The following is an 18515-nucleotide window of genomic DNA, read 5'->3' as shown; positions in this document are numbered from 1 at the left end:
CTGTGCCAGAATAATCCCTGTTTTTTCCAGATTGCTAAGAATTTGCACCCATCAACTGTAATTTCCAAATCTGGCTGTGGTAAACATCCCATGAATAAAAAATACCTGAAAATTACCAGCAAGAATGTTGAAGAGCAGTGCTTTTCTGTTTGCAAATCCAAATTTGAGTAATTGCATCCTCATACTGTGTACAATTAGGACAGTAAAAAGGTGTGCACATAAATGTTATAAGTAGTAATAGCAGTTCACTTCTTATTATCAAGTCCTGGAATTCCGGTTGCTATATCTGCATTTTTCTGATTACTTCCAAGCCCCTCTACAAAACCCATACAATTACTGCTCTTGCTCTTGGTTTTTTTCCTGCTTTATTCTTGCCTGGCTTTATACTTCCTGTTCTCATAAAATGTGAAACATCACTGAATCAAACATGTAACATGTCACTTAAAAGGTCTGAAGACGGGTTTATCTGTTTCTCCAGGTGGCCTAATAAATAGAGACCTTTCCTCACTTAGATGCTTATCACAGCTGTACCACACTATTTCTCCAGTCTTCAGTATAAGATCTGTTGTAAGTCATACATTAATTTACATCAGCATCCATGGATGCTGATTCCTTGAGATCGTTGTCTTCCAGGCTTATCATTGTATGTCAGAATGTGCAGACACAGTTTAACCTAAAGGGCTGTTGATACTGACTCATCTTTATTCAAGCATTTCGTGCTCATACTTGAATGTTTCAAGCATGTGGAGCTCTCCACGGTTTCTGTAGTTGTGGTGGTATTCAGGACGCACATACATTAAATGCGCTGGTCCTAAATGTCATTGTCCCTTTCCGTATTTTTTCAGTGTACTTGGAGCTTTCAGTGAGGAGCGAGTATGAAAGTAGTAATACTTTGTAACTGAGCACCATAGAGACAAACAGGGTGTGTGCAACTTAGGTAGGAACCTTTGAGGTAGTGTTAAACAAGCTAGCTGAGATACTGATAGGAATAAGGAATTCTCCATAGATTTGCTGCAGCCATACTGTTCATATGCCTCTGCTGACTCTTAACTTGGTAATTCATTCATTCTCATGGACAATGACCATAAGTTTCATTAACCTTCCATCATCACAATCAAATGTATGTTTTGACAGTCTGATTCAGGACCGGGCAGCAGAGAGATACAACTTCCGGGGCATGGGCAACAGCATGGCTGACATTTGCTGTTGAAGTTCAAAAGCAAAGCATCCGTGTCACAAGAGCAAAACCTCTTTCTTTTGGCTAATTGAGGACTGACTGCATGCACTTAAGCAGTTTGAGGAAAATCCTTCTCCCTTTCAACTTGTTCAACTCACCTACCTGTTGGTAAAACCTTTAAAAAGGAAAGTCTGTGTAGCATCAAATGTTTTTATTTCCAGTTTCCCCCATGCATTGCTTCTAAGGCATGTGAATGTGTTACAGCACTGACAGCACCTGTTCAGGTAGATATAACCGCAGGGCATGGGCTGGCTGCAGAGCTGGGAGTCTCAGCACAGTCTTTCAGTCAGCTCCTTAGCTGTGCCAATGGCTAACTGGAAGGTAACCTTAAGCAAGTCTCGGTGTGTCTTGCTTTGTGCAGATGCACATTTACTCTGCTAGTAGGATAGGGATGATAGTGCCAACAGGACATTTCCAAAGTGCTTTGACAGCTACCATTGTGAATGGTTTTCATATCAATGTCGTAATATATGTATTTAAATGTTTGTTAGAAAGCATCAGTTTTCCTTCTACATATAAAGCATACGGCCAGATCTTGCTAGAGATACTTGAAGTCTTAATGCTATAAAATTTTTTACTATGGAGAGACTGGGCTTCAGTAAAAACCTTTTCTTTGTAATGTACTTCAGAAGCAACATAACTGGCCTATTAATAAGTGAATTATTTTACTCCTTTATGCTTCATTGCCTAATGCAGAAAGGTATAGGCAAAACAAGTGCATCAAACTCACCATTTATCAAGCTTGGGTATTTAATTTGCCTTCCACCTTTAACTTTGCTAAGTAAATGATTTCTGAAATTATCAGCAACTAATAAAAAAGCAAATTGTACTTTGTGCCGTGAGTTATCCAATACGAGCAACTACCACATCAGCTGTATTTCAGTAGCAATGAATATACAAATCTAAATGCAGATGGAAACTTCATGTTCACTTTCTGGTGAAACAGAGAAAGCTAAACCCATCAAACTATTTTTTACTTACTGTTTAATTTGGAGACAAAACTCAGTTGCATTTTCAGCCTTCAGTGTAATTTTAAAAAGGAACAATGGAAGTCCACGCTTAGAAGGCTGCCTGCCCCACATGGTATTTCTGTCCCCTCAATTCTTTTGCATAGCTCATACATATGTACAATGCACGAGACGAGATGAAAAGCTGTTTTTCCCTGAAACCGTTATCATTGTCAAAATGATGTTTTTTGAATGTAAGAGGAGTCTTCTTTGCAGAGCACGTACACAAGAAGTATACAAGTAATTTCAGTTTGAATAATTGTAATCTAGAATACGATAATGCTTTATGTGTTTGACAGTGATGAATTAAATAACGTAACAGCATACATAGTGATGAATTCCTAGGGGACAATAAAAAAATCTTTAGGTATTATAAGAGCCTTTTCCTTGGGATTTTCCTAAAGCCATCAATTTGGCTTCATTTTCTTTTTCCAGATTTTCATGCAGTCATGATCTTTGACACTTTTTTTTTAAAAATATCCTACAGACAAGAAGTTAGGTGTTTCTATTCAACTACACTAAATTTTAAGGGGTTTATTTTTTAGGTATTGCTTCCAGTTTAGGCTCCTGTTGTGTTTAAAAATAAAACAGGGAAGATATGCCTCTACTTTGTCATGAATGCAAACTTGGATAACTCCAGGTGGCCCGTTTGAAATACAGCAGGGTAACAAAAACCCACATAAGAGCACAGTCAGGCCTGCTGTACCTATTCAAATCAAAGAATGTCATTTATATTTAATACAGGTTACTGAAATGAATTTATTGCATCTAAATGTCATTGTTTAACGTGAATTGTCTGTACCCTGGCTCAGAAAAACACTATTGTTCTTTTAAGTGCAAAATGTTAAAGATACTTGTTCATTCCTCACACGAGAAGCAGTCTGCATTTCAGATAAGAAACTAAAACAATAAATGTAATCATTATCCAACTACAATTTAAATTAACATTATTCATTCTGCCTCCTCAGTATATCCATGACCTTTACAAGCCTTTATTTATCACACATAACAAAAAACTTAAACAGCTAATTTTGCAGGAGTCAACACTGATGTATTACTGATCGTTTCTCATTTTAAATGATTGTGCCACCTCCTTAATTAAAAAGATGTCTGATGTACATAGGAAAGTTTATTTTTATTGTGTAAAAGGGTTTCTGGTGGTCATTAGAGAACAAAATACATTCTTCCTTCTAAGGCTCAATCACATGTAGTTAGCACATTGGGGTTATGGAGTTGAAGTCACTTCATGTGAAAGAGGATTAGACCAGCAGAACACACTTCTGTAATTCATTGGGAGCTAGATCCTCATTCCACCCTCACGCTACGTTTTTTTCTCATGGACTTTCCTCTGAATATTCCTGTGATGGGACAAGGACAATCTAAAACCTCACTGGATAATGCAGTATACCTGGATGCACGGTTCACCATGCCTAGATCTTGTGCTGTGACTTCGTTATTCACCCTGTATGTGCCCCTATAACCCATCTCTATCACAGGTGTTCTGCTGCCCTGCAACTCCTGCCTCCATCATGAAGGAATTGCCATAGTCCTCTATTAACTTTTCCTATAGCTGAAGCTGTATGTAAGGTGATCATGCTCACCCCACTGTACATTTGTGGTTCCTCAGCCCCCCAGAGTCAGTTCTGTGGTCTCGGAACCTATGAGCCTATGAACCCTGAGCACCCTTATATCTTAGCACTGTCAGAATCACACATAGATTTTTAATACGCAAATATGCAAGACATTGCCTAGCTCCCCATGTGTCAGCCCATGTAACCTACAAGTCAGTATGTAATTCTGAGTTTGGAGGCTCCCAGAGGACAGCAGTTGCATTTTGTGTTAAAATCGTTATTTCATTTCCATTAGAATGAAAACATTTTTTGCATGTTTGCAGGAAGATTTTGTAGAAATAGACCAGAAGTTGAGTACACTAAACTAGATTACACTGGATGTGATGGTCATGGTCATGTTGTGTTGTCCAGTGGTACATGATTTGGCTTGAAACGGAACAGCATCAGCCCGAGACCTTGGGGAAAATCCACACCATGATAATGTCAAGAACTAACCTCTGAATCAGAGGTCTGATGCCAGTTCCCTCATTCGGCACCTTAATGATTTACTTGAGTCTGAAAAAATATCATCCCCGCCACGCAGGTCCCTGTTACAAGATGGTAGCCTTCCAGTAGCCATTACCCTTCAGAGTCCTTTTCTGAATCTGGAACATCAGCCCTTTCCAGAAGCAGAAGCCTGTGGCAAGCAGACTGCTGGGCTGTTCCAGCCTGACATTCGTTACATGGCACATGTCTATGTGGTAGTCAGGACTCAAACAGATAAACCCATTCCCCTTTCCAGTCTGGTCATGGAAGTGCTCCAAACAGTTGCTTTCTTGAGTTACTGCAAGCAGTAAAAGTGGGTATGTGGATTTTTTTGCTCTATTTGTTGAAATTCTCTCCAGTTTTTTGTAAAAGCCTCCTGTTCTGTGAGGAAATAAGCATTGCTATCTTTTGCTTTGTTACAGTTCCAGCCAAAGTAGAAGACTCTCGCCCAATGCAGAGACCCCCAAGGAGGCCACGGAAGCCCAAGACATTAAATAATCCAGAAGAGTCCACCTACTACACTCTCATACACGTGAGTTTAGCAAGCTTTTGTGGTCTAAGACTGCCAGATAATTCCTACCTAAACTTTCTAATTACCCAACTCCCTGTATTCCTTTCTAATATGACATAAAAGCTGTGCCCTGCTGAAAGGAGGCAGGCCACAAACTTCACATTTCAAACTAGATTTGAAATTATTAAGGTTCAGAGTTACACTGATTGGGGCCCTAGGTCAGGCCAATTTTTAGTTTTGTACCTAAACCTGCATCCATTCATTATATGCATAAGCAGCACTTGCACTTTTGGTACCCACATTAAGCGCCCAGTCTCCGTAGTTTCTTTGTAAGTCACGAGAGAGAAACAGGTTCATTCGGAGAGCTATTTTGAGTGTCTAAATTAGTGCTTGATCTTGCAGAGAGAGCAAATATTAAAATAGGCTGTATTAGTATGCACAGTGTAACTTCCTTTACAAATGTGTCAGATTGTGATTATGAAGGAATTGGCAAATACCAACAGCTCAGGAGACTAATGGATTTGAGTCTTGAGTCTCTATATATAGCCTTTGCTCCAAGTTCAGATACCAAGGGCTGCTTTCCACACTTGACCTCAGTGCCCTTAAATATAGAAAATAAGGCAAGAAAGTAAGCGGAAAGAGAGAAAATGTAAAAGCAGCTCAGAAAGCAGTTCCAACAAAAAAGCAATTAAACTCATTTGCTCGAGGTGCCTGTATCTTAGTGACCTATTTTAACAGCCGGTGAGAGCCCAGCTAATAAACTAACCGTAGCAATTGCTTCTCCTTTCAACAGAAGGTGTCACCAGGGCCTTTAGGGAGAGTTGTGTCTGGCATACCAAAAAAGACAAATATGGCTATGTCTTATTATGGGGGCTTTGAAATAGCACAGCTTTGGAACGGTGATATTCTGAAAAGAAATTATATTCTTAAAAATAAACTGGCATGTAAGAATAAGATTTGTTTTGTGAAGGCAAGATTGGTGACATAAAGGACTGAAATGAAAGGCATGACATTGGATTCTGTATTAGAAATTTCTGAGGTGAAGTGTAATTCTGAAGTAAATGCATATTTGGAAAGCTAAGACTGTACAGTCAGGAACATAGCGTTTTCTGAAAGCTGATTTGTTACATGGCCAGCTCCGTATCAGAAAACAGCCATCGCATAAGTGCGAACAAAAACTGCAGTAATGCCGGGGAATTTTTAAATGAATTTTTAGCACCAGTTTTTCAAGGTAATAATCAGTATTACCTTCAATTAGTTGTATTTTTCAAGAAGGCATGAAAAAGAGAAGGCGGTGTTCCTAACACTGGTAAAGGAAAGGTTCAGTGTAAATACCCACCACACTAAAGCTTAGAAAGGAGACCTACCAGTTCTTAAATTCTTAAATTGAGCTCTAACTTCAGGGTAGTCAGCTTTTGCAGCTATCATGAATTTTCTGCCTTACTAAAAATCTCTGTGACTGACAGGCATTCACCAATGATTATCAAGCCCGGATCACCTGAAAGTGAAGGCACACAATATGAGTGCATTTTGGAAAAACTTCCTCTGTCTTCTGCAAAAACAGATATTTCTCTCACATCATCTTACAGATATTAATTAGATACCTTCTGTTCTCACTCATCTCCTTGTGTATCAAATAAGCTACAATGGTGCATAGGTATAAATGAGATCTGAGAATAGCCCATTGTTCATACAAAGCATTAAAAGTTTATTTGGGGTATATTTCTTTAGATCAGCCTATCATTCTGAAATTCTCTCTCTTGTGCATTTACCTGCATAAGAAGTGTCTGTCCGTCAGGATTTCTGGATCTCAGTGACTTTGCAGTGGTACAATTCACTAATTCTAACAAGTTTTCACTTGTTTGCAAGAAATGCAATTAAGACTAAAATGAAGACCATCTGCACTTAAAAATGCTGTTTTTAAAGGGTGATGCTTTAGATGTTGCAGCATAGCACTGTTTTGGTTGTAGGGACAGAAATCTATCAGAGATTAGAAATTTTTCACATTCCCTATAAATCTCTCTCCTTTGCATTTCTGGATGTTTTGTGTCCTAAGGGTGCTTTTGCCACCTAGTATACTGCTTTTTAAATGCCCATTTTGTTCTACTAAAACCTGTGACAAGACTGCATTGACATTAATGAGAAGAGGATTATGCCTGCTCCCACTGCGATGCCTGTATTCATGGAAATTCTCATGGCATCACAGTAAATTTGCCTCAGTGAGGTAGTGTTGTCGACTTCATTAAAACAACTATAGATATTTGAAAGTTTTATATCTCCTTTTTTGTTCTGATTGCAATTACTTTACCTTTTTTCCACAGTATGGCTACTGAAATTTGGGAGTAGCAGTGCTAACCCCATTCTCACTCTCAAAGATTCTGAAGAGATTTTTCTGGGGCGCTTGCTCAGCAAACTAGATACTCTATAATTCTTTTAACAACACTCTCCTGCCTAACATACTGATGAATTGTATCTTTGCATAAGCTTCGCTTTTATTTAATTACCTTGTATTTTCTTAGAAATCAATACAAGATGAAAAACGGAAACCAAGAAAAGAAAGGTAATTTTTTTCATTGTCTCACTATTGTCATATTTTACTCTAGAAATAGTTCTTAGCTCTACTTCAACCAGGAGAATAAAGCATTAAAAAAAGCATGGTAATCTGGTGATTCACAGGAAGGGCATCGTATACAAAGTTAAAATATGCAATTTTCAACAAAATCCATTATAGAACTCAGTCATTCGGTTTTACTACAGCATGGCCCTTTACCACGGTAACACAAGCATAATAACAAGTTAAGATAAGGTCCACATCAAAGATAGTTCTGACACAGAAAATAATTGAAGATGCTTAAAATTCTAGTCAAAGCAAATGAGAAACCAGTTCTTCTTTGTTAGCAAAAATACAAAGACTGTTAAAATTATCTCCTGAAAATATATGTTTGGAAATAGATCATAAAATATTAAAACAATAATTATTAACAACAAGTAAAGAAGAGCAGCCCTTGAAATTTCAACCAGAATTCTTTTCTTCACAGTGTAACTAACCTATTTTGATGGATCTCTGCAGAAATAAAGCAAGCAATAGATATATTCTGCCCTTCTGTATCTTAGATCCTTACATGTGCTGAAGACCTGATTCACAGCTCCTGACAGACATCATAGCTTTATTTTTTTGTGTTTCTCTACTTAAGCTTTTTCGTTGCTCCCCAGTACATTGCTATGGTACTATAGCACGCATGCTATGGTAGCCTGGTCATAGATGCCAGATGAATGGGCTCTGAGCGCTGTCCTTGGCTGTGGTTGCAGAACAGAAACTCCGTATCTAAAATATTTACCTTAAAGGAAGTTACATGACATTATATGCACATAATATATGCTCATAGCATCTAGCTTCATTCAGCCAGTTTAAAGTGCCCTTGACTACGTTTCAAGGATTCAATTAATGTCCATGTGTCCTGTGTCTGGTCTGTTACAGCTCTTCTTCTGATTCATTTGGATCCTGAAAATATTTCACACTAATTGTTGTCTCCTGTTTAGCAAAAAAAAAAAAAAAAAAAAAAAATCCAAATCTAGTGCTTTCTCTCATTCGGCCTCAGTTAGGTTTCACTCATCTTAAATCTAGTTAACCAGTTCCATGACTGCACCTTCTCTCATGTGCTGACTCTGTATCAGTAGAACCTAGCAACTGACATCAATGAGTTACTTCTGGTTTCCACCAATGTGAGAACTGAATTCTGAACTTCTTTTTTCCAGTTGCTTTTAGGATATTGTTTTTCCCTAGCCATTCTAAACTGGATGTTGGGATTGTTTTTTTCTGTACGTATGATAGTCTGGATAGCATTCATCTAACAAAATCAGAGACATCTGCATTATTGACACCAATATCTGAACTAGTTGCTTCTTGTACTCAGAGAAAAAAATAGTCATCTTTAGGAAAATGACTGATCTCTTTCTCAAAGAGGTGTCTAAAATAGGTCAGAGGAATTATACCATAAAAATGCCTCTCCATTGAGTATAATGGCAAATCCAAACAATTTCAGTCGTATGTGTCTGCTTTATGAACATCTAAAAGTAGCATTTCAAAATTCTCAATATCTGCATCATACAGCAGTCACATTTCAGACTGGTTTCTTTTGCTTATTTATATTTTTCCTTAGATCCTCAACACATAAACACAACTAATAATGACATTTCATTGCCTTATTTTTGAACGTTGCATATAATATTGAAAGTGACAATGCTAACTTAGTGTACTTATTTATTGACAGTCTGAGCAAAGTGCTAGATTTAGATATCTACTACCACGAAATCTCATCTACTGATTCCACCTCAAAGGACAGCAGTTCTACCACAAGAAAGAAGAGACACCCAGCTGAGCGCAGGACTTCAATTTTAAGAGCTACTGAGCGGTAATTCTTACAAAATAATAATAGGAAAAAATAAATGTTGTATATCCTTGTTGAGATAATAAAAAGATTCATTAAAAGAAAAATACACTTTCAAATTAGACATAAATCTTTTTTTTTATCACGGAATCTTGCCAAAATAACTCGTAAAGTGGATAGCTGAAAATTTCCCATCTTTATGGAGCAGGGACAAATCCTAGTAAGACTGGTGTGCAGCCTACCTGCTAGTTTTTGGCTTCCGAAGTGCCAGATGAGATGGACAGACACCCTGCTGTAAATCTCTGATCTAAAATCAAATTAAACTAAAGCAGAACCTAAAAATTATATTTCTGGTGGATGTGCGCTGAACTTTCTGCCTGCTTTCTGCAGACCAGTTTGACTGCCTCCTTTTCCTGCTGTCCTGTAGCAGCACATGCGTTTATAGCCTGGGGTGGACCCCACCACGGTGGACAGCCAGGAGAAAAACCCTAAAGGGAGGGCTTGCTCCATCTCCTCTCTTACCACATAGACTTCATGGAGGGGTCATCTGTGCTGGGCTAAGGCAATTCATATTCTTACTCTCGCCAATGCACCCACACACACTGCTCGTGCAAACACGTATTTATCTATCTTTATATAGCTGTATCTTCTTGTGTCTTCATGTATGTAAGAAAAACTTGGAAAATACCTCTGTCAAGGGCTTAAGGAAGACACTAAGTCTGGGGTGATTGCTGAATTTGAAAATGTATCCATAGTAGTACAGAAAATATGTACAGAATCTTTGGTGCCCCTTACGTATTTTATTTTTGGTCTTTTTTCAGGTAGGATCTAAATTAGTTTTAGGAAGGTGTTGTGAAGGCATGGAATTAAAAATAATTATGTCAGGAAATTACCCTACCATTTACATCCTTCGGAAAAAGTTGCATTCCTAGGGCTGTTAATTACACCAAATCTTTCACCCTGAGGTCTGGTTTAGATGAACAAGAGTCTTGCCACTGAGCTCACTAAAAGCAATTCCTTACGTTTTACTGTGTGCTGCTCTGATGGCACCCTAATTAGCCACAGTGAAAAAAAATCTGTGTACCTTTTCAATTTACAGTTACCTCTGAGGGCAGGTGAATGCAATTAATAAACGTTTCTGCACTTCAGTATCTCTTGAGTGGGGTCACCTGAATCTAAGGACTATATAGTCATTTCAATCTACAGAAAAGAATCACTGAATATTTTTTATTTGGCAGTTTACCTTCAACACTGGTGTAGGACCAGTGGTGGGGTATACCTTTAATATAGAACACCACAAATTTTTGTAGTTATTTCGGAGTGATATACTTCTTAAATAACTGAGTTTTATTTTTAGTCTTACTCCATAGTAACACCTGGTGGCAGGTCACCATTCCAGCCTGTCAGAGGTGGCTTCCAAAATGCAGCTTGCCATCTGAAAAAACAATAAAATGAGATGGACACTTACAGTGAGCAACACAGGCAGGTTGAAGACAGAGCTAACAAATTTACACCAACTGAAAATATGGTTCAGTAGCCATCAGGCAAACGCTACTGCAAAGCACCCCCATGTTCTCAACGGTTTTACGTCTTTTTTATTATGTCCTCTTTGTAGAAGAACATGTTTTTCTTCTGTGTTCCTCTGCTCTTAGTGTATAATGTGTTTGTTCCGAGGTGCCTGCTTTGTGCAGCTCAGGAAGAGGCCCAGCAAAGCCAGTTGATTTTTTTTCCTTTCTCCTTTTATTCCACCCCCGCAAGGGTGGAGGTTAAGCAGTCGATTAGGAGCATTTGCCAAGGTAAATGTTTTGACTTTAATTTCTAAAACACTTCTGCGTTTAATCCCTAGGTCGAGGGTTGCAGAAAGCCCCCTGGAAGAGAGTAAAACCGAAGATAATCCCTATGACTACAGACGACTGCTGCGGAAGACCTCACAGCGCCGGCGCCTTATCCAGCAGTTCTAGCTGCTGCTGCTGTTCCTGCTGCCATTTGGCTTTTATTAGCATAATCTTTTTTATCATTTTATACCATGTGCTTCCCTTTTTTTAAAAAAAATCTCCAATGTTTCAAGTTTACAACGTGTGTGTTCATGTGAATATGAATTACTGTGGTTTACAACCCAACACCGTTGCAAAGGGACACTGTCAGTCGCATATCGTATACTTTAAAAAAACTAATATAAAAATCAGCTTTCTTTCAGATACCACTGTTACATCTTAAAATTATGAGACATTAAGCAGCTTAAATCTAGTTTACTTTCCTCGATGCATATTTCTTTTTCGCATTTCGTCAGTCTCATCCAATTAAAATAGATAATTTAGTTCATAGTTCCCTAGTTAAGCTTTCGAATTCCCATATGCACCTTCAGAAAACCTTAGTTGGTGTTTCTAATAAATTGTTTTACAGGAAAAAAAAATCACAAGAACACCATAGGGGAATTTCTGCGCATTTTAGGTTTACAATGCCTAAATTTGGGAATGAACTGTTTATGGCAAGTGTCCCTCTAATGAAACAAATCTACATGATTAATTGGATAGCATACTACGGCAGTTTATTTCATTATTGACTTTACTGTAAAGCTACTAGCCAGTTTTAAAGGTCAATATTGTGTGTATAATCTTTGTGTTGGAGATGTCCATTTATGGGAAGTGCATCCAGCCCTCTCCTCTGCCTCTGAGCTTTGTGACTAAGTGATGAACTTTTAAATCGTGTTTGCTTTGTTCTCCTTTGCATTAGATTTTTAGGAATCTTAATCTCTGGGGTGCCAAGAAAGGAATAGAAATATGCTCTCTGATTGCTGCCTAAATGTAACGATCATTCTTAATCAGTTCAACTAGAAATTAAGTGGAAATAAAAGCAATAGCCACCGTGTTCAAAATTTCCCCCGATTCTTTATTCAAAAGACCTTATTTCACAGAAGCTACGCAGATAATTGCTGCGCTTCCTTTCAGGATTTGTTATTGCATGTTCCCAGCTGCAAAGGCAAATTTCATGATGCCAGCAGAGAGGCCTGATCCTGCTCCCTTGCTCAGCTCTCTACAACTGGCGGCAGCAGTGAGCCACGGGGGTTGGGTTTTTGTCTGCTCCCCCCACACGCTTGGCCCTTTCCCCAGAGACAGGTAACCATCGCTTCCCGATCTGTAACTAGTTATAAGGCTGTGCACTGGATTAAAATTTGCTGCAATGTAAAATTTACGATAAATTGTTTAAATTTTGAAATCGGTTTGACGTTGTTTTCTCATGTATTATTAAAACAGTAAAGGAAATAAAAATGCACAAAGCAGTGATACAGTTGGCTGTGTCTGAATTACACCCAGAACTGACGAAACACTGTGGACTGGGGCATGAAGGAGCAAGGCGGGGAAGAGCTCACAGCAGCCGTGAAAAGCCTGAGATAGCATCTGCGCTTCCTTAAAGCGATGTGATCTGGAAACTGGAACAGGCCCGTAATTTCAGAGATGTCTGGGCTGGTTTTCTTTTACTTTCTCACCAGGGCAGTGTTGAAGAACATCCAGGACAAATCCCTGAGATTCCAGCGGCGGGACAGTCCCAGTAACGGTGTTGGGTGCATGTAGAAAGCAGAGAGCGAAGCCCTCGCCGAGCACAGCCTGGGAGCCCCCAGGGCCTGGCTGCGAGGCGCAGAGGTGGGGCTCGGTGACCAGTGCTCTTGACGGGGCCAAATCCCGGTCCGGCATGGCCTCGCCTGCCTCCCTCCTATGCGGTAGGAGAGGCACCTAGGGCCGTGCTCCCGGGGGGAACCGGCTGGGTGGAAGGGGGAGGTTTGGCTGCCTTCGGGAACGACGTCGGGGTTGGAAGGGGAGCGGTTGTTTTCCTCCTCTTCCAGCCTCGCCTCCGAGACTTGCTGACCCCCGCGGGGCTGGAGCGGGGAGGCCGGCTCCGCTGGGCCCCCCAGCCGCGGGGGGGGTTGCAGGGCGACCCTCGGAGCGGCCCGAGGATGCCCGGAGAGAAGCCAAGGGCCGCCCCCCAGGCAACGGCGCCGCCGCGCAGGGCTCCGCCGCCACCTCCGCGGCAGCGCCGCCGGGACCCCTGCCCAGCCCGGGACAGGGGGGGCGGGACGCGGGAGCTGCCCCAGTCCCGCGGGGGCCCCCCACCAGCGCCTTCCCCGACGGAGCCCCCGCCGGTGGCTGCGGGGAGGGCCGGGCCGGGGGGGGGCGCCGGGGGCTCGGGTGGGCTGTCCCTTCCCCGCTGCTGGGCTCCCCCACCTCGGAGCCGCCGCCTGGGAGTCCCTGCTTGCAGCGGCTCCGGTGCAGGCGGCGAGGGCCGGGGGGAGCGCGATTTCGCTCTGCTTTGTAGCTCACGGGATCCAGGACGCTTCCTCGTTGCCCCGGTGTCCCAGCCCTCCCCCTCGGGGCACCGCCGCGGCCGCCCGCGCAAAGGCCCGGAAAAGCACGCTTCCCTCCCCTCCGCTCAGCGCTCGGCAGCGCCGGGGGGCTCAGCCCCTGCTCCCTGGGCCGGCGCTGAGGCGGTGGTAGCACAAGGCACCTCGCTCGCCTTCACCCCCCGAGGCAGCTGCAGCCCCCACGCAGGTGACCCTAGGGCTCGGGTCTGCCCCGAGCGCCCCCCGCCCGCTAGGTGCAGGGTGCGTGGGGCCCTTCTTAGCACCTCCCCGGGCCCCCGCCGCGCCGCCCGCCCCGTCCCGTCGCAGGTGGGGGGCGCAGACGCGGCAGCTCGGCGGAGCGCGCTCCGGGGGCGCCCACGGGAGACGCTCCCACCCACGCGTGCCCGGGGCGCCCCCGCCCCTTCGCCTGCCGCCGCCTGGCGCAGACGCACGCACTTACACACCCGCACACTCACGCACACTCGCTCAGGGCCGCCTGGGCTGCAGCTCGCCGCTCCTCGCCCGCCCCGCCGGTTCGCCTCCGCCATGGCAAGCCCCGGCTCCGGCTTCTGGTCCTTCGGGGCCGAGGAGGGCTCCGCGGCCGCCGAGAGCCCCGGCACAGGTAGGTGGGCGCCGGGCAGCCGGGCGGGACTGGCCCGACGGAGCTCGGGGCTGCCGCGGCAGCGCTGCCCTCTCGCCTGAGACCCCTTTGCGGCAGCTCGACCGGCGGGACGGAGCGGGGGGGACCGAAGGCGGCTCTAGCCCGGCCCGGCTTGGCTCGGCTGGGCTGGGCAGGGTGGTCCTGGGGCGCTGTACCGGGTGTCGGACGAGGCACCCCCGGCCCGCGCCCGTCCCCACGGACCCTCCGCTCCATTTTTCCTTGCAGCCAGAGCCTGGTGCCAGGTCGCCCAGAAGTTCACGGGAGGGATTGGAACCAAACTCTGCGGTAAGGGCAGGGAGGCCCCGGCAGCCCGCGGAGCGCCGGCGGGCGGCCGCGGGCCCTGCCCCGGGGCGGGCGGGCGGGGGGACGGCGGGGGCTGATGCCGCGGTGCTGAGGCCGTGTGTCCGTGTCGCTGTCAAGCCCTGCTCTACGGAGATGGCGAGAAGCCCGTGGGGACCGGCGCCAGGGCAGCCCCGGGGGCAGCGGAGCCGCGGCCGGCCTGTACCTGCGACAAAAAACCCTGCGGCTGCCAAAAAGCGGAGGTGAATTACGCCTTTCTGCACTCAACAGGTAACGGCGCTCCCGGGCCACGCCGCATCTCTAAAACTAGGGAGAAAAATAAAGCAGCGGTTCGGTCGGGAAATCGCCTCCGCTCGCGGTGCGGGGAGGCTGGGGGGGCCCGGCGGAGCTCGGTGCCCCCCGCACTCGCCGGCAGTTCTTAGACCCGCCAAGAAAACCTCAAACCCCAAACAAAACAAAACGTGTCTCACACACACACACACACACAAAAAAAAAAAAAAAAAGCTGCACTAAAATCCCGGCGCGCTGGAGCCTGCGGGTTGCTCCTTCTAAGGGACAGTGACAGCAGCGACCTGCCCGTTGAAGTCCCTGCGAGGTGATGAAGGTTTGCGGGGAGGAGGGAGGAAGAGCGGGCTCTCGCCGATTTATTTTGACTGGAGGAGGTTTTGCGCTTCATCTCCCCTGCCCTTGGAGGTGGTGTCTCCACTGCCGGACAGATCCCGGCTCCCGCAGAGCCGCGCTGGCCCGGGTGCGGGGCTGCCTCTGCCCCGCTGCTCCCGCTCAGCCCGAACGCGGGGTCTCCGCTGCTCGGCTCGGCCCGGGCCGTCGCACTTCGGCGTGAACAAAAGACGCCAGTGTGTGCGCCGGGAGACCGTGCAGCGTCGCCTCAGAAAAAGGCATTAAATTATCAACAAGTTACTTGCACGGGAGTCACAAGGAACGTGTTTTATTGCAAGGCAAATTGCAGGTTTTAGGGTCCTCCTCGTAGCATTTGTTTCCCAGTCTTTTTTTTTCCTGAGATTCGTTTTCCCCTTTTTTTTTTGTTTTCCTGCTCTCTGTCTTAAAAATTGGTCTGAAATATACTGTGGGCAAAATTTGCTGGTTTAGACAGGATATTAAAACCTAACTGTTATCCCTCAGAACGTTCCTTAAAATACAGTCTTACCAATTCGCTTATTAATTGAAAACAAAGCCTATCTGCACTGAACACAGTGAAAAGATTTCCTCAAGACAAACGGGGGAAGCCTTTGTCCAAAACCTGTGTACGCGGTCGTAAAAGGAAGTTAACTTTTCATTTCTCCGTTCCCAGATCTTCTGCCGGCGTGCAATGGAGAAATAACAACTATGTCTTTCCTGCAAGACGTTGTGGACATTTTACTTCAGTACGTGGTGAAAAGTTTTGATAGATCAACAAAAGTTATTGATTTCCATTACCCGAATGAGCTGCTCCAGGAATATAACTGGGAACTGGCAGACCAGCCACAGACCTTGGAAGAAATTTTATTGAACTGCAGAACGACTCTGAAGTATGCAATTAAAACAGGTAATAGCCGTGCTCGTTTTCTACCCCGTATGGTCTCATCCATTGATTAAAGGTGTCTTTTCATTTTATCTTGAAACGTTAAAGATTAAAGCAGAAACTGTATTTCGTCGGTTCCAAGCAGATTCTAGCAGAGGCAGAAATCGTTCTCGTAAATGATGACCTACCCGAGCGGCCCGGCTCGGGCTGCCAGTGCGGCATCCCACGCCGTGGCCCGTTTGCAGTTAATGCTTCTGTGCGTCCGAGGTGCCGCCTGTGCCACAGAGCTGCCTCTCGCCACCTCTGCGACTTCCCTCCTTCCCCTTCCGTCCATTTTGGGTGCGATGGGCCGGGGCTTGCCCCTTCCTCCCGGCAGGCCTGGGGGGGGGGGTCGGACGCGGAGCTCGGAGGCGGGGGGGGGGGGAAGGGGGAGCTCCCTGCAGGGGGGCTGCAGGGGCCAGCCCATTTAACAGCTAAAATCGCAATAAACAGCCTGTAAATGGGAGCTCCGAGCGGCCATTTGCCGCGTCTCTCCCCTTACCTGCAGGACGTAAAAATAGGAAAATTTGGTAGAGCTGCCCTCGGGAGCATTGTTTTTTTTCCCCTGACTTTAGGCTCAAGCGGTAAAAACAAAGCCCAAATTGTTTTAGTAGCCTTTTTTGTTGTTGTTGTTGCTTTTCACTGGGGAGGGCAGGGATGGGTTGACTCCTGCCTGTCTGGGACCCCCACCCCCCACCCCAGTGTAGGCTTGGGGGGGGGGGGCGGCAGCGGGGGCTCACCCGGGCGCGGGGGACCCCCGGCTCGGCGCCCCGGGCCACCTTAAATAAACTGCGGCAGAGCCAGCAAAAAGCCTAGCTACAATTAGGGCTGCGACTGAGAAATTATGTGGAGTGCAGGGAGCTCTTAGTGGGAATTAGAATTACTGAGAAATGGCTTAAAAATAAATGTTTAGCAATTGCTGAAAGAGACAAAAAGCTGATTTGTGAATAGAGGTTGAGGGGAAAACAAAATCCGGGTTTTGTCACCTTTTTGGGAACAGAACAGGCTGATCCCAGTAAAGGTTGCGGGGGATCTGTGTAACCCTCCTCGTTTGGAGGTGGAAATGTCTAGCTGAATGTTTGTGATACATGAGTCGGGTGCTGTGAAAACGGCGGTAAAATATTGAAATAAATAGATAAATGATGTCCACAGGAACAAAGTCGATCAGTCCAGTGATCCATGTGATGTGTCTGGGTAGGGCATAGGAAACATATTTTCACAGAAGGCTGTGGATCCATGAAATCAAAGAATAGGGTTTCTTAAGCAATTTTTGTTTATCTTGTTTTGTCATAGCCTGTTTCACATAATGGACCTATTTCCTTTTGTGCATCCAAAAAAGACCCTTTAAAACAATGTTGTTATTTCTCTTCCTCCCTGAAAGCATGTGAGGCTTTCCTTTCTTGGCATTTTTTTATTTGTTTTAATGAAAAGAATGTTTTCAAAGTCCGAGCACCGGTCGGTGCTGGGGAATTGTGTGGGATGCGGTGGTGGGGTTTACCTGGGTGGGCAGAGCCTCCTTGCTTGGCTGCTGGGACTCCTCAGCATCCTGGGGCAGCTCACAAAATGTGCGGGATTTATACCTGGAGCTCTTCGGCATGTGCTTCAGAGTAAAATGCTTGAATTACCCTCAGAGGAAGGACAATGCAGTGAGGTTTCTGGTGGCGGGGAGTCTGCATCCATTCCCGCTGCAGGAACCCTTCAGACACGGCCCCTCGTGGACTGGGGGGGAACCTGGGCTGCGTTTGGCTGCAGGGGTCCGGGAGGCAGATTGGAAAATAAATTGTATTGCTTACATTAGCCTCACAGCTGGATCCCCAAGTCCCAGCACTGATCCCTGGTCAGGATTTGAGGAGCCAGATGGCTGATTTTTCGGCTGAGGAGTGGGTGTGGGATGCTCCCAGGGGTTTCCTGGATGTCATGGCTCGCTGGGGTGGCCAGGGGAGCCACATGCAGTTTTCTGCCCACTTACCAACTCCCAGCATCCACCCCTGGCAAGAATTTAATCTGAGAGAATATGAAAAGCAGCGTGTGCAAATGCAGGGAGAGGTAGATGTGAAATTCAGTTCCTGTGCGATGCTTGCAGGGGAAATTGAAATGCGAGCATTTTAAAATGGCTTGGAAACCCCAGGAAGGGTGCAAGGAGCTGGTGTTGGTCCAGCCTTGCTCCTGGCCGGTAGTAGGCCGTGCACGCGGTGGGGCTGCGAGCAAGGCCAAACCCAGTGCTGCCAGCCGCACCTTCATTCGTGCTGTCCAGCTTTGCCCGGCCCTTGTTGTCGCTCCCCTGTCGAGGCTGTGTAGGCTGCATGTTACTGCTAGGGGATATTCGTGCCCAAAACCCGAGTGCAAGCGGGAGCGTGTTTGAGAGGAGGGTGCATGGGGCGACAGCATGTCCTTGGCCGGGAAAGTCTGTCCTTGGCTGTC

At 45.3% G+C, this 18515-nt stretch overlaps 2 protein-coding genes across 5 annotated transcripts in view; both read left to right on the top strand.

The window, feature by feature from the left end:
• The window catches only part of MYO3A (myosin IIIA), a 126572-nt gene extending 114920 nt beyond the window's left edge, over positions 1–11652 (top strand). For all 4 annotated transcript variants that reach the window (XM_075082622.1, XM_075082621.1, XM_075082625.1 and 1 more), the window contains 4 exons: positions 4763–4872; positions 7371–7411; positions 9123–9263; positions 11086–11652. In XM_075082622.1, coding sequence (XP_074938723.1) covers positions 4763–4872; positions 7371–7411; positions 9123–9263; positions 11086–11200 — 407 coding nt within the window. In that variant the 3' untranslated portion in view covers positions 11201–11652. The remainder of the gene's footprint in view (positions 1–4762; positions 4873–7370; positions 7412–9122; positions 9264–11085) is intronic.
• Positions 11653–13483: 1831 nt separating this feature from the next.
• GAD2 (glutamate decarboxylase 2) overlaps positions 13484–18515 on the top strand; it is a 41912-nt gene continuing 36880 nt past the window's right edge. Inside the window, exons 1-4 of the mRNA XM_075082617.1 lie at positions 13484–14197; positions 14462–14521; positions 14657–14806; positions 15846–16079. Coding sequence (XP_074938718.1) covers positions 14122–14197; positions 14462–14521; positions 14657–14806; positions 15846–16079 — 520 coding nt within the window. The 5' untranslated portion in view covers positions 13484–14121. The remainder of the gene's footprint in view (positions 14198–14461; positions 14522–14656; positions 14807–15845; positions 16080–18515) is intronic.

The sequence above is a fragment of the Phalacrocorax aristotelis genome, chromosome 2, assembly GCF_949628215.1.
Source record: "Phalacrocorax aristotelis chromosome 2, bGulAri2.1, whole genome shotgun sequence".
Lineage (NCBI taxonomy): Eukaryota > Metazoa > Chordata > Aves > Suliformes > Phalacrocoracidae > Phalacrocorax > Phalacrocorax aristotelis.
Note: the sequence above shows the minus strand (reverse complement) of the source record. Positions and strands in the feature narration are given on the sequence as shown.